The sequence below is a fragment of the Crocodylus porosus genome, unplaced genomic scaffold (assembly GCF_001723895.1).
Source record: "Crocodylus porosus isolate Cpor-Errol unplaced genomic scaffold, CroPor_comp1, whole genome shotgun sequence".
Lineage (NCBI taxonomy): Eukaryota > Metazoa > Chordata > Crocodylia > Crocodylidae > Crocodylus > Crocodylus porosus.
Window position 1 is genome coordinate 220,624,326 of NW_017728886.1, and position 14,431 is coordinate 220,638,756.

Genomic DNA, 14,431 nt, shown 5'->3' on the forward strand with positions numbered 1-14,431 from the left:
TTCAGTATAGCCCTACTTAGTAGCAAGCTGTTTTCCTTGTTTTTACAGATGAGTGGTTAATTCCTGGCTTACTGCACGTACATTAAAGCAAACAGTTTGTGCTAGCAAAATTCTATCACACACTATTTTCTTTAATTAGTGGGATATTAACACTTTGTGCCAAGAAGTTGTTTTATTACATACCCTAGAAGAAATGCTGTAGTGTTGAAATCCAAAGGCATTACAAAAGATATACTCTGTTGGTTAGGAGCTGGCATTCTTTTTGTGTAAATATTGACTCAATATCCCACCAGTATCTTAATAAAATGAACATTTTGTATTTAACTTTGTTACAAAAAATGCCTTGCCACAAAGGACAGGACATGAGGCAACAGATTTAAATTGCAGCAAAACAAACTTGAATTAAATCTCAGGAGAAGCTTCTTAACTACAAGAACAGTAGGCCAATGGAACTTACTGCCCGGGAAAGTTGTGGAAGAAGAGTCTGGTTGGGCATCTGTCTGGGATGGGTCAGGAAGAGAAAATCCTGCAGCTGTGCAGGGGGGTTGGACTATAAACATTTTCTAATAAAAAGAATGAAAGCTAGCGAAAGCTAGCATGGCCTTCAGCAGACTCTGTAAGTTGCGCTGAGACCACAGAGGCATTGGAATATAGACAAAACTGAAGATATCCAAAGCCATCGTTCTGCTGACCCTCTTTTATGCCTGTGAAACCTGGACCATCTACCAGCACCATGTCAAGTAACTAAACCACTTCCACCGGTGCTGCTTGTGAAAGATACTAAAAATCAAGTGGCAAGACAAGATTCCAGACACCGAGGTGCTTGAAAGATCAGCTCTCTGCAGTATTCATACTCTACTGAAACTGGCACAGCTAAGATGGGCCGGCCACGTTTCAAGAATGCCTGACACTTGCCTGCCAAAGAAAATCTTCTACATCCAACTGTCAAATGGAATATGCTCTTGCAGCGCACCAAAGAAGCAGTCCAAGGACACCCTAAAGGTGTCCCTAAAGAGTTTTGGCATTGACCCGGAGTTGTGGGAGCAAATCGCTTGCAACCTACCGTCCATCCTGGAGGTCATCAATCCAGAATGGAGCGCTGCCTTCGAACAGCAACACATGGCAGAAGCGAAGAAGAAACACATGGCCAGGAAAACGAAAACCTCTTGTACCCAGTCCTCACTGATTTTCTGTCTCTGCCGCAGCAGACCGTTCAAGGCAAAGACTGGGCTCATAAGTCACTTATGTACCCATGCGACCTAGCCTCCACCCCACGCCATTTTCTTTCCTCTCTTTTCTCCTTTTGTTCTACTTTTCTCTTTTCTTCCTCCCTGTTTCTTTCCTGCTTCTTTTCTCTTCTCCCCTCCCCGCACTGGATGCAGTTGTCTTCACCTGTGAAAGGTGAATTTCAATAAAAAGAATGACTTAGTTTTAAAAAATTCAATATGGCAGTGTTCCCCGAAGAGGCACTGTGCTATTGGAAATGCTGTCTTTTACAGAAAATTTTAAAGTTCTTTTTTGCAAGATGGTTTTGGCTGGGGTCTTGATGACAATCTAGATAAAAAAATATATTTCTCTAGCCTATTTCATCATGTAGGGTTGCTATGTGCCTGGAGTTGGCTTCCTGTCAGTACTATGGGAAAGGATTTTGTAGTAGAAAAGGGCTTTTGGATTGTTTAGAATGAAAGGGGCTATTAAACCATATAAGACATTATTAGCAAAGTTAGTCTAGGTATGATATAAGTCTTTTGCTTTGTCTTACACATCGTGTGACAGGTTCTGGGGATGCTGTTAGCAATTAATCAATAATAATTCTCTTTAGATTCTACCTCCCAATGCCACCTGATGAAATGAGACTACTACTATGATTGGGAAGTGTTAATACATTTGAACCATCCTATCCCACCCAGCCCAGATTTATCTGGCTATTGAAATGGACAGAAAAGAATTCTCTCTCCCTCTCATTTTCCCATGCAAACCCAGAGTCTCCTGTTGTCCACAAGTGAGAGGGCTCCAAAACTCTTGCCACCTCACTCAGTTGTAAGGAAGTTGTCTCTGTCACTCTTCTGCTCCCTTCAGTTTTTGGTTCTGGGTCCTTCTCCCGACCAACTAGCTCCTCAGAGCTCTCCTCAGAACAGTGACACTGAGCTGGTTTGTGTCTATTTTCCTTTCTCTATGGCTTAGGAAGGCTTCTTATCCAAGCAGCAGCAGCAGCATTTGCATGGGAACAGTTTGCAGGCTTAGGCCCTGTGTTTATCTAGTTTGCTACCTTCTGTGGAGTAAATAAATGGGGGTAAAAAGTAAGATTGGGCTGGGAAGGCTCTTGGGATTGCTGGGTTGCTCTTGAATTTTGGGGGAGAGGGTTTGGGTGTTGTTTGGTTTTTATCTTCTTATTTTAATATTTTATTCTGTTTCCATAATTTTTTGTTGATTGTAAGTTTCCCTGAGCCTTCTGAAAAGGGTAGCACATGCATCTAATAAACAAATAAATACATATTCATCTTTTGTGAAGCTGCACTATACCAGATGTTTGGGCAGGTTTTGGGTTATAACAATACAAACCGTTTTTACACTATTGCAAAATTCCTACAAGAGATATTGCCTACAAGAGAGGGAAATGTTTCTACTGTAGAGAGGCCCTGGCATAGTGCGATACTGGGTTATACATGTATAAGGTGATCTGCAAACATATAGGTTAGAAGCTTTTTTTTAAAAAAATTAAAAGCTAAGGTTCTACAGAGGTTGACAGCATTCATCCCCAGTTACATAAAAACCTTCTAATGGGAAGAGTTTTCAAGCCTGGGACCCTGCACTCTACAGGCTCTGCTAAGACAAAGACACTTATTATAGAATAATGATTAACAAATGACACCAAGTCCCACTTTCTTATCGGGGGAGGAAGTGGGTTGGAGGTTTTGGGTATAGAAGATTTAGGAAGGAAGTTAGAGGCATCACAAAAGAGGAAATAACAAGTGATAGCCAGGGGATTGGTATAATTAACAAAAGCCTCACAAAGATATTAACATTTAAGATATTAACATTACCATTCTTTCTCTCTCCCCCACCCCCCACTCCCCTCTCCCCTCTCACTCTATCAGGACAAGCAGCTGCTGCTGCACATTGCTAGGGAAAGCTAGGGAGGAAATGAAAATTAGAATAAATAAAAAACCCTTACAACAACCTCTAAATACAATGCCTGTAATAATTGCATTTATATATTCAATCAATTACCATTTTCAACTCTGCAGCAGCTGTAGCTCTCAAGGACAGGACATGCACACACTTCAATGCATTATGTATGTTCACAAAAACAATGCTGAAATAATCCAATGCTGCCAATTCTCTAACTCAGGATGATTTTTACTCTGAATAATTTTTATTTAGGCAAACACCTTTTTCTGGCACTTAGGGACTGTATGTGTCAGCTCTTGATGAATTCTTCAAAGCCTCAGCCATTTTAATTAATTCCCAGTCCCTGCAGTTACTGAAACTATACTCTTTGTGTTGGGGTACTACATGCCAGTGAAGAGATTTATTTCTATCATTGACTAAGACAATGATTTTCTAGGAGATTTTTCATACCTGACATGAATAATGCCACTTATATATTGTTTATTCCCCATAAATATTAGAGATGGTATAAATATTCACAACAAATAATATTTGTTTGAAATGTAGATAGTTCTTGGTTAACCTCCCCCGCCTCCAAAAAAAAAAAAACCCAAAAAAACCACCAACCAAACAAACAAACAAAAAAACCATTCAGATAGATGAAATGTTCTTGTTATTTCTCATTGGTTCCTAAATTGTGGGCCATGGATCGGCAGGGTCTGGTAAGATCATGGCAAGTGACTTCCAGATTGATCTGGGCCTAGTGTGCCTTTCAAATGTTTTCAGTTAGAAGGTGGATGCTTGATAAGGGTGCGTGGCAACTGTGAGAAATTTGATGGGCTAATAATGATCTGTTGGACCAAACATTTTGGGAATTGCAATTCTGGATTAATTTTTAGATAATGGGTTGTTTGCAAATTATTCATTTTAACTTTACTGTGCTTTACTTACGTTACAAGATACTTTTTTAAAAATAGGGATGATCAATAACAAAGAGCAAATAACTTACAACCAAAAACGTTTTTTGCAGAACCATTCATATTAAAAGCTGTGAAACACTGGGAATTTGTGAATATTTTCATGAAAACCCAAGATAATTTGAATATTCACAAAAATATGCCCTGTAACACCTCTCAGAGAGCTACACTCAATGTACTTAGTCATTAACAATTATAAAAATGTTAAACTATAATATCAGGTCTGATAAGTACAAACCAGTTGTAGCAAACTACAATGAAAAGAAGCACACTAATCTAAATATATCCTAAGTTAAGTTTGGTTCACCTAAGACTTGTGAGGTCATGCAGGATAGGATAGATATTAGGTCTGTGTGAAGTAGCTAGTATTTGCTTTGGATTCAGCTGATTTGGGAGACAGCGATTTGATTTGGTGATTCAAATCACTGTCCCGAATCAATATGGCCGAATCTGATTCAGAGATTCAGCTGCTGCTAAATCAGCCAAATCTCCAAATCTCCAAACCCCCATCCCCTGCCTGCTCTCCCAGCCCTGGCAATGGCTTCCCTGCACACCCCAGCTCCTGGCTCTTTTTTTAAAAAAGCCCCACCCACCAGCTGCTGCTCAGCAGGGGCGATCCCTGCTGCCCCCCACTGCCTCCACGCTGCATGGGGGGCTCTGCTGTGAGCCCCCTGACCTGCCCTGCTGTCTCAGCTCCCCCATGGCTGCCCTGCCTGCGCCAGCCCCCGGCACTTTAGGAAAAACAAAAAAAGCTCTGACTCACTGGCTCCTTCCTGGCGGACGGGGTGATTCTTTCTGCCCCCCACTGCTCTGTGCTGTCTGGGGGGCTCTGCACGAGCCCCCAGAAAGCCCGATGCCACTGCAGAAGCTGGTGAGTTCGGGGTTTTGTTTATTTTTTCCTTAAAGGGCTGGAGCTGGGGCAGGCGGGGCAGCCATGGGGGTCTGGTAGAGCAGGGGGGTCGGGGGGCAGTGGAGATCGCCCCCCCCGCTGGGCAACAGCGGGCTGTTTTTGAAGCAACAGGGTGGACGGGGCAGCCACAGGGCAGGGCTGGGGGAACGGGTGAGGATCAGGGGGCTTGGCAGGGGTTCCCTCACAGTCCCCTCTACCCTCCTCCAGCCCCACTACCCTGCCCCCTACTTACCAGCTTGGAAACCGGATTCAGCTCCATGCTGCAGCGGGTGGGGGCTGTCCAAATCACCAAAGCTGTCCGAATCTTTTCGAAATCTTTTCTGAATCGATTCTGAGAGTTTTGAATCAATTTGGACCTTTTAACTGGTCCCCGATTCAGTTCAGATATGGACAGTTGGCCATAACATGAAGGATGTTGTGAAGGCCAAGACTATAACCAGGTACAAAAAGGTATTAGACAAATTTATGGAGGAAGATCCATCAGGGGCTCTTAAACAGAAAAGTGAAGGATGTAACCTGGTGCTCAGGACATCTTTTCATTGAGGGAATGACAGGGATGGATCACTCTACACTGGGGTGGGCAAAATACAGCCCACAGGGCCATTCTATCCAGCCTGCGGAGCCCCTAAAAAAATGTAGACAATTAATATTTCTCTGCCCTTGGTTCCTGTCAAAAGTGGGCAGTAGGACCCAGGGGAAGCCTGGCAGGCTCTAACAACAGTGGGACCACCTGGCCCTGCCCCCCAGCCAGAAGCCCCAGCTAGGACTGGGAGGACATGGCTGCCCCAGTGTGGGAAGCTCAGGTAAGTGGGGGTGGGGGGACCCCGGGCAAGGAAGGAGTGCGGGGCATGGGGGAAGTGGCCCCTCCCAACCCCTCACCCAGTGCCCAGCACTGCAGCTGCTTGCAGCCCGTGTGGGGCTGGCTGTGCCTGCTCCGGACAGCCCCATGTGGGCTGAGAGTACCTGCAGCGTGGGGCACCAGGTGTGGGGTGGGGGAGGGGCTGGTTCCCCCCCACGCTCAGCTTTTCCCTGGGCTGCTTCCCCGCGTGGATAAAAGTTTCCCCTTGCCTGCCCCATGGCCAGCGCTCCCCGCTGCAGGCTCTTACAGCTCATGTGGGGCTGTCTGGAGCAGGCACAGGCAGCCCCAGGCAAGCTGTGAGTGGCTGCAGCATGGGGCACTGGGCATGGGGTGGGGAGGGGCTGCTTTCCCCACTCCACTATGCTTTGCACCACCTTGTAACCTGGCCCCACTGCCAGGCTGGCAGTGGGGCGCGTTACAAGCTGGTGCTGAATGCAAGGAAAAGCTGCCCCTTGCCTGCCAGATGGCCAGCACCTCATGCTGCAGCCACCTGAAGCTTGCCTGGGGCTGCTTGTGCCTACTCCGCACAGCTCTGCATGGGCTGGGAGCACCGGCCATGGGGCAGGCAAGGGGCCACTTTTCCTCGCACTCAGCACCAGCTTCTTCCCTGGTGGCGAGCAGGGGGTTGGGGCTGTGCACTGCCCCCCCCCCCACCTGCACCACAGGGCTGGGCGGCACTGGGTGTGAGCGGGTGGGGAGCCAGTGGGAGTACAGGGCCAGTGCTGGTGGGGCATAGAGCACGGCGGCAGGAGCTCAGGGTCCCAGCTGGCAGGGGCTCTGTGGAGCCAGGCCAGCTCCCCCGCTCCCTGCTGGTGCAGCCCAGTCCAGCTCCACAGACCCCTGCCAGCCTGAGCCCCACTTTGGGCCCCACTGGTGCTGGCCCTGGGGCATTGGTCCCAAGATGGTGACCAGGGGGTGGGGCACCTGTCAAGAGCTACCCATGTGGCCCTCGACAGCCTGCCAAAACTGGGTAAGCGGCCCTCTGCCAAAAATAATTGCCCACCCCTGCTCTACACATACCCTGTTTCCTATATTCTTCCTGAAAAGCATCTGTTAATTGCAACTGTTAGGAGCTAGACAGGCCTTCTGGCTGACCTACGATCACAATGCTTATGTTCTTATGTGGGGTGTAAAGTGCTCAAACCAGACTGTTCCTTACAAATGCGAAGGGTCAGCTTTGATCACCAGGCTGGTATATTTTTCTACTCTGTTCTTGCAGTCACAGGAATTGCTAAAGAGCCTGACTAGCCTGCAAACCATCTTACTGAATTTTCTTGCATACCATATACCCCCAAATAAGATACCTTGTTTTAGAAGGTAGGATGTAGGGAAAAAAGACTTTTCTATATTCATGGCTTAGCTTTTCATGAAGAGGCTATGCTGCAAAATGGCTGACAGCTTCTTTCTCAGCCATCTAAATGATGGCCTGCTTACAAACCAAGACATGAAGTGCATTCCAAGGTGAAGAGTCTGTGCTGAGAATGCCCCGCTCTCCATTTTGTAAATTTAAGTTTTAACAACATAAACTATGAGCAGAAGCTAAACCTGAAGAACTTGAATGAGACAGAAATGTACTGGATGACAGTGCAGCTTCTAGGGAACTGCATAACAGCTTCTATAAATATCTAACAGTACTAAGCAAATTGACAGAATTTGTTTGCACTGTCTGCAATTATGAATGGTTTTCAAGTATGGCCCCATAAACAGCTATCCAATCTGGAGGTCACCAGGGCATGAATCTGCCCACATTAAAAGATGGGATGCTCCATTGTTTCACAGCCATAGACCACCTTAATTTTAATATTCTATTAAAATAGTGATGGGACCACCAGGTTTTTTTCTCCATTGTTAGTGATTGTCAGATAAGGATGACTGTGTAAGTAGGAAGGCTTACCTTCTCGGGTTCACCAACTTCCCCTGCCACTTCTTCCTCCTCTGCTCCTTTGTCCTGTACATTCTCATTTTCATCAAGAAGTTTCACAGGTACAGGTGGAGGAGCTTCATCTTCCATGTCTGGGGTGTTGCCAAGAGGGCTATCTGAACTAGCACTCTGTCGGCTCTTTTTATTTCGGTCAACAGAGGCATATTCTGCTGATTCAATCCTACACTCAGGACCCTGGTCCTGCCTTTCAGTAACTGCGTCTGTAGGCTTCAATTTGCTGCTGCAGCTTCTTTCCACATTCGTTGTTCCTCCCACCTCCTTAATTTCCTTCACAGTTTCATACAAGCAGTCTTCAACTATATTTTCTTGGGAGGAGCTGTCTTTCAAGACCTCATAGGGCCCTTCCATTCCAAGACCTGGATCATTTTCTACATTTCTTGTGGAAAGGATGGTTTCCATGGTGCTGTCGGGAGGAATGCTAGGTAGCTCCCTGCTCTGGTGACATTTTATGGACTTTCCAAGACTGTCCTGCTGGTCTAATAGATCTGAAACTGAAGTTTGCACTTCTTCATAAGGCTGGATGCAGGCAGTTGTACTGTCTTCTGAGAGAACTGTGGGGGGAAAAATTATTATTTAACCAACTATCCAGCACCAGAGAAAGGCAAGAGTAGATAAACATACTGCACCACTTTGCTTCTGCATTTCACTGTAAGTGTCAAATCATGTAATTACATGAAATTCTATGGTATATGTGGCTTTCAATTTACTAAAAATACTAGCCAAAAAGAGACTGCTATACTTATCAGCTGAGATATTTTTTGGTTTCATATAGCACATTATCTATTCATTTTTTCTTAAAATACTTTATACTGTAGCGCTGCTCATGGTGAGCCCAGGAAACAGGTGATCAGATGCAAGACATGCAATTTTTTCAGCAGTGGCTCCTATCTACTTCTGCACATTAGAAATTCTACAATCCTGAGTAAGGACCTTGGTGAGGAACCTGGCATCAACTGAAACTCCTCCTGGATCTCTAATTTCCATGTTCTCATTTCTCTCAGATAATCAGTCACTGATTTGCTGGTTGCCAGCTATATGCCCTTCACCCCCCATAAGAACAATGACATAACTCTGACATGCTATCTGGGCATATATTTTTGCTTAGCTGGTTGCTGAGTTTCAGGTACAATGTTGGTGGTCTTCTCTTTTCTGGGTTCCCCAAATAAAGGCAGGGAACAAGAAAAACTGAAATGTGGGGGAAGGGAATAGAAACTTCTCTCTTCTGGCCCCTGCATAAGGCTGGTGTAATGAGAATCCAACAAGGGGACTTTCACCCCCACACCGTGACTCCAGAGGTCCTGAAGAAGATCCAGGCTAAGGAAGCTTGAGGGGGTACTTATTTCTGTCTGGATTTTGGCCCACAGGGGATTCTTCATTCTCTTCACAGTTCTTGGAGAGGCCAGGATCAGGGAAGAATTAAGGGGACTACGAGGTCCATTTAGAAGCAGGACCACTCATTTCTTTATGCTGTTTTTGTTAAACAGCATTGAACGAACAGTCTTGCCAGCTAGCTAGCAAGAATGGAAGCAGGAAAGGAAAGGACAGGCCAGAGTACATGTAACGGTGGTGCTTTTACAAGCCTGACCAACTTGAAAACTCCAACAAAAACTCCAACAAGGAAACAGATAGTTGCGGGGAAAGAAAATAAAAAATAAAAAAACAGAACAAATTCATCCAGGCTACTCTTCAGGAGCTTTTTAATACCTTTTGTATCCTGTGCCAATGATATCATACAGCTTAAAAAACCCCTCAAATTGGAGTTTCCTCCTTCCATAGCAGGTTCTGACAGTTGCATGCATGGCAGCTAGTAGCATGAGGAAGCGTTCCCTTCTGTAAGGCTTTATTCAGTGTATTGGGTCACTCTGAGGCAAATACACCCAACTATGAAATACCATCAGCCTGAAAGGATGGGGATTAACTGTAAGAAAGGACACATTTAAAAAATCCTTTTGTTAATTGTTTTTGAGTGCTAAAGGTTTACCAGATTAGTGTCTAGCATCACGGTGGGATGAGGAGTCCAGCTATAAAGAAGGGAACGCAGCCCAGTGTGTCAGTGTCTGATGCAGATGGAGAGCACTTGGCTCCCAGGAGCTCTGTGCTGAGGGCCTGTTCATTTTTAGTTTCAGCTGAGTGAAATTTTTGTTCAGTCTCATTTGAGTGTGACTCATACTGAGTGCTCAGCAAAGCAAGAGGGATTAAGAAAAAGCTTATTCATGTTTCAGTTTTCTAAAATACAAATATATGCTCAACTGAATGCAAAATGTGTTTTATTTTTCCAAACTACTGACTGTAAAATGTGTTCAAATAAATCTTGGAATGGTGCAGCTTTGTACATTATTATTATTTTAAATATCCCCATCATTCTCAAAGTGTGTCTTTACACCTCTAACCCCAAAAGGATTTAATTAATGCCCTAAGGATTAGGTATGTGCTGATCTTATAAACATTTCACATGAGCTTAGCTTTCCTCAGGTCTGTCAGCCTATTGAAGTCAATGGGGCTACACACATGCAAAAAAGGACATTCATGTTTGCAAGACACAGCAGGCTGGAAAGGGCCTCCTGGGCCATCAAGAAATGATCCCCTGAAGCATTTCTCCAAAGGATCCCCAAATTATCTGCTCCAACCTACTCCAACAATGCAGACACAAAGCACCTTAAAATACCCCTCTACAATGTAATGCAGCTAAAGAGAAGGAGAGATATAAGGACGATTAGCACTCTACCACTGCCATGGCAGGTAATTTGTTAAAATATGGTCACCTAATCCCAGGAAGAGGACCAGGCCCTGTACAACAGAGAAGGCAAAAATCCCAGTCCCCACCACTCTAATTTAAGGAAAATACCTCCCTTTCTCCAAAGTTGGTAGTTTGTTTGACACTGAGTACATAAGCATGACCTTCTAGCCACCACTGGTTAGAGCTCAAGTGAACCCTACTGAAACTCTCACTTTTAGCCAACGTCCAACACTTCAGAAGGAGGAGAACAAAATAAGAACAGAGACAACAAAAAACAGATGCCAAATAAAGCATTCATAGTGGGGAAAATTGTAATGGCTGTTGCAAGTGACTACCAGAACCCTGAAGCATGGACTTACTTGCTTCCTACATGGATTTCCCACTGAGTCTCCTTGAGTTTTCACCGAGTTACCCTGGCATGGAAATACTAAACACCATAAATTTGTATCCCTGTATATATGACCCTTGCTTTTGAACAGCAAAATGAAGAAAAATATTTTGCCAGAGTTATGGCCGTACAGAACAGGTGCAGAACCTAATCTTCATCTGACTGACCCTCCCTTTTCTACTTAACTAAAGCTGAAACCCTAGCTGTTGCTGAAGACTGGTCTCCAGGGGTGCATTTCTGATTCAGAAAAGAGCTAGAGTCTCCAGGACTGTAAAATAGAAAGAGAGAGACAAGGAACAGCTAGCAGACAGTAAAATCGGCACTACCTTGATTAGCAGAACATCAAAACCATTAAAAAGAAGAGAAGATTGTTAACACCCGTGGAGTGACGTACAAAGAGCCATTAAGTCAACTGACTCCATCAGCTGCCTGAATTGTGATACCACAGCTGCTGCACTGTGGAGCAAGAATCAAAGTGTTTCTAATGTGGTCAGGAAATCAGCTGTTCCACTTGTTATGTGCACCCACATTTTGGGGAACTGATTTTGAGAGGAAAAGTCCATGCTGTATGCAAGAAAATACAGTATTTAAAGCCACACATTACATGCTGATTATTGCTTTAAGAACACCCTTGCTGTATCATGCCATCCCTTCCATAAAGCTGTTGAGCTACATCTAACAGCATTTTAGCTTCCTTGCTCCTACTACTTTGTTCACAAAACCACTGCAAAACTCCAGTCCTCTGATCCTTAAAAACCTTGTTTTATTTCTCAGTCTATACTTGTTCATGACCTGTACTGTATGTAGTAGGCATTTGACCTTGTGCTACTCTTTAACAAAAAATACCTCCTTCTCCATCCCTGATTATCAACTCCATGACTTTATTTATACAAAAGCAATCTCTCCAAAAGCTTTCTTTTGCCAAGCTAAACCAACCAAGCTATTTTAGTCTTTTGGTGTATGATAGGTTTTCTGTCTCCCTATCTTAGTAGCCTTTCTTTTTTGAACATGAGGGATCAGAACTGTACACTATATTTTAGACAGTGTCCTTGTCCCCACTGAGGAAAACACTCTGTGTAATATGTTCTAGAACCATATTGGCCTTTTTTGTGGCTGCATCACACTGGTGGTTTAGTCATCCTGTTACAACACCCAGAGCCCTCTCTTCTATTGCCTCCATTACCAGGCCCCATTTTATGACAGAAGTTCTTGGTATGAATCCCAAAGTGCATAAAATTTTACACCATTCCCGGTTACTCCAGGTTATCTAGTTTTTCAATAATCTGATCCTCCTTCCTCTTGGCAACTGCCCCCCCAAACTACATAACACCCTCAAATTTCAGATGACTGTACAAAGTGAGCAGTTGAAAAGAGACTATATTGCTCAAACAAATTACAGAATATGAAAGATGCTGAACCAGTAAAAGACTATAGATTGAGGTGGGTATACGAATCTTTATGGGCTTGCTAGTGATTGTATTCCTAGCTAAATGAGCAAGAGAAGGAATTAAAAGCAGCTGGGGGAAATTAAGGCAAATCTCACAACTGAAAAAAATGCAGGTAACAGATCTTTTGAATTTTCATCCCCTGGCCCTGAGACTCAGTACAGACTGGTCTCACCTGATTCAAAAAGCCCAAGAGAGCAAAGGACTTGAGACAGCATAAAAAGGTCTGTGAGAGGAAGACACCATTTGGAGCTGAGAGGCATGAGAGGAACAGGTACTGGCGGAAGCTTACATGAAGTTTAGATTTCTCAGGGTCCCCACGAGCAAGATGGGTGGCCACGTAGTAAGCTAGACATGCTTGTAATTTGTTTATTGTTTTAAATTAATGTGCTCTGTTGTTCTGAATAAAGATTATTTAGCTTTATGAAAGATGACTGGTCATTGGATGGGGCCAGCCCTTGCCCCTGAGAGGGTAGACCTAAAGGTGCTGATCTGAAGCAAGACCTGGTGAGGCCATCACAGTTTGTTGCAGGGGTCTGTAGCTTAAGGTGCTAGATCCAGAGGGAGCAGGGTCATGGGAGTCTGTCCCTAGAAAGGTGCCAGGTGGAGGCCTGAGACCCAGGTGGGCTGCCCATAAGGAGACTGCGAGGAGGTGTCAGAGGGGGCAAAGGGATCTTTTGCTCTTTTCTTTTTAGAAAACTGAAGTACTTACCATCCCCGTTACTGAGTCCCCCATTCTGCTCACTGCTGGCAGGTGGATCTGTGGCTGAACTAGTGATAGAATGACTGAACACCTCCTTGTCTGAAGGCTGAAAAAACAAAATCTGATGTTTACCTAACATTTATGGAGAATGAGAGATAACTAATCTTGTAAAATAATACTGCAAATGAAGTACAGTTACCTTGACATGTCTACACTACTACATGTGTATGTCTACATACAGATGCATACATGCATACACACATACTTTGGTACATGCATAATTATACACACTACGAATTTTATTCTGGTTTCATACTGTTCTGTATCAAATATAAAACTGGTGTCAAACTTGAATTAAGTCAAACATATTTCAATATTCCTGCCGGTGTTATATATATATGAAGCTATCAAATGTATTCAATTATACTGTGAAGTTCATCCCAGAAAAAGAGTGGAAGCTGGGGCAGCTAGGGAAGCAGGAAAACAAAAAAATGGTAAAAGCGTATATGAAAAGTTGCCCCCAGCTTCAGTTTCTTGGTTGCTTTTCCTACTCCCCCCTCAAAGGTAAATTACACTAACATTGCATACTCTTTAACTAACACATTCATATACATTATTTTATTGTAATTTGCCATGATCAAATTGTACCCTAAGGCACCTACTGTAGCTGAGGCTAAGTCTGATTCAATCCGTGGAGTTAGCCTATGTAGTTGAGATGCATGATCTACGCTGATCTGCACTGAAAAGTCAATATTTACCTATGGTTACCAACCACCCAGAACTCTGTCCTACTACAATAATTCCTTAAAAATACTAAAGTAACTACAGTTTATGAGACATAAATTTGTGGCAATGATAATTTATTTGTTTAATTAACTTAAGCTGAGGAAATAATTAAAAAAGTAAACACAGCATTTTTAGACTGTCACCATGTCCTTTGCTGAAGTTGCTAAGGCATGTCCTGGTGTGCCGGACAGCAGTATTCCCTGCTGAACTACTGCACTGAACTACTACTGTGCTAATGCAATCAGAGGGAAAGAGGGGCCTCTCTTCTCCTGCAGTTAATAGAAGAGGTTTTTATGCCCTGTCAAGGGTGCTGGCTCAGACAGCATGTGCCTAAAAGAATTGGCCAGGGGGCACATCCAGCTCTTTAGAGAGGCAACAAGTATTCCTTACTCAGCTGCATACACTAGTTTGTGTAAGTGTTATTCTTGCTTACCACGAGGCAAAGTGTGACTGAGGACATACTTAACTGTTCAGCGCTATGATCATTGCAAGGTTCTTATGGAGGATGTGCAACCAAAAATACATGAGATGTGCACCCAAGGTAAGTGTAGGAGTTTGCTCCCAGGACCTCAC

At 44.0% G+C, this 14,431-nt stretch overlaps 1 protein-coding gene across 4 annotated transcripts in view; it reads right to left on the minus strand.

Moving 5' to 3' along the window:
* The window catches only part of PAG1 (phosphoprotein membrane anchor with glycosphingolipid microdomains 1), a 169,045-nt gene that overhangs the window by 6,843 nt on the left and 147,771 nt on the right, over positions 1-14,431 (minus strand). For all 4 annotated transcript variants that reach the window (XM_019549676.1, XM_019549668.1, XM_019549654.1 and 1 more), the window contains 2 exons: positions 13,082-13,178; positions 7,752-8,350 (listed from right to left, as the gene is read on the minus strand). In XM_019549676.1, coding sequence (XP_019405221.1) covers positions 7,752-8,350; positions 13,082-13,178 — 696 coding nt within the window. The remainder of the gene's footprint in view (positions 1-7,751; positions 8,351-13,081; positions 13,179-14,431) is intronic.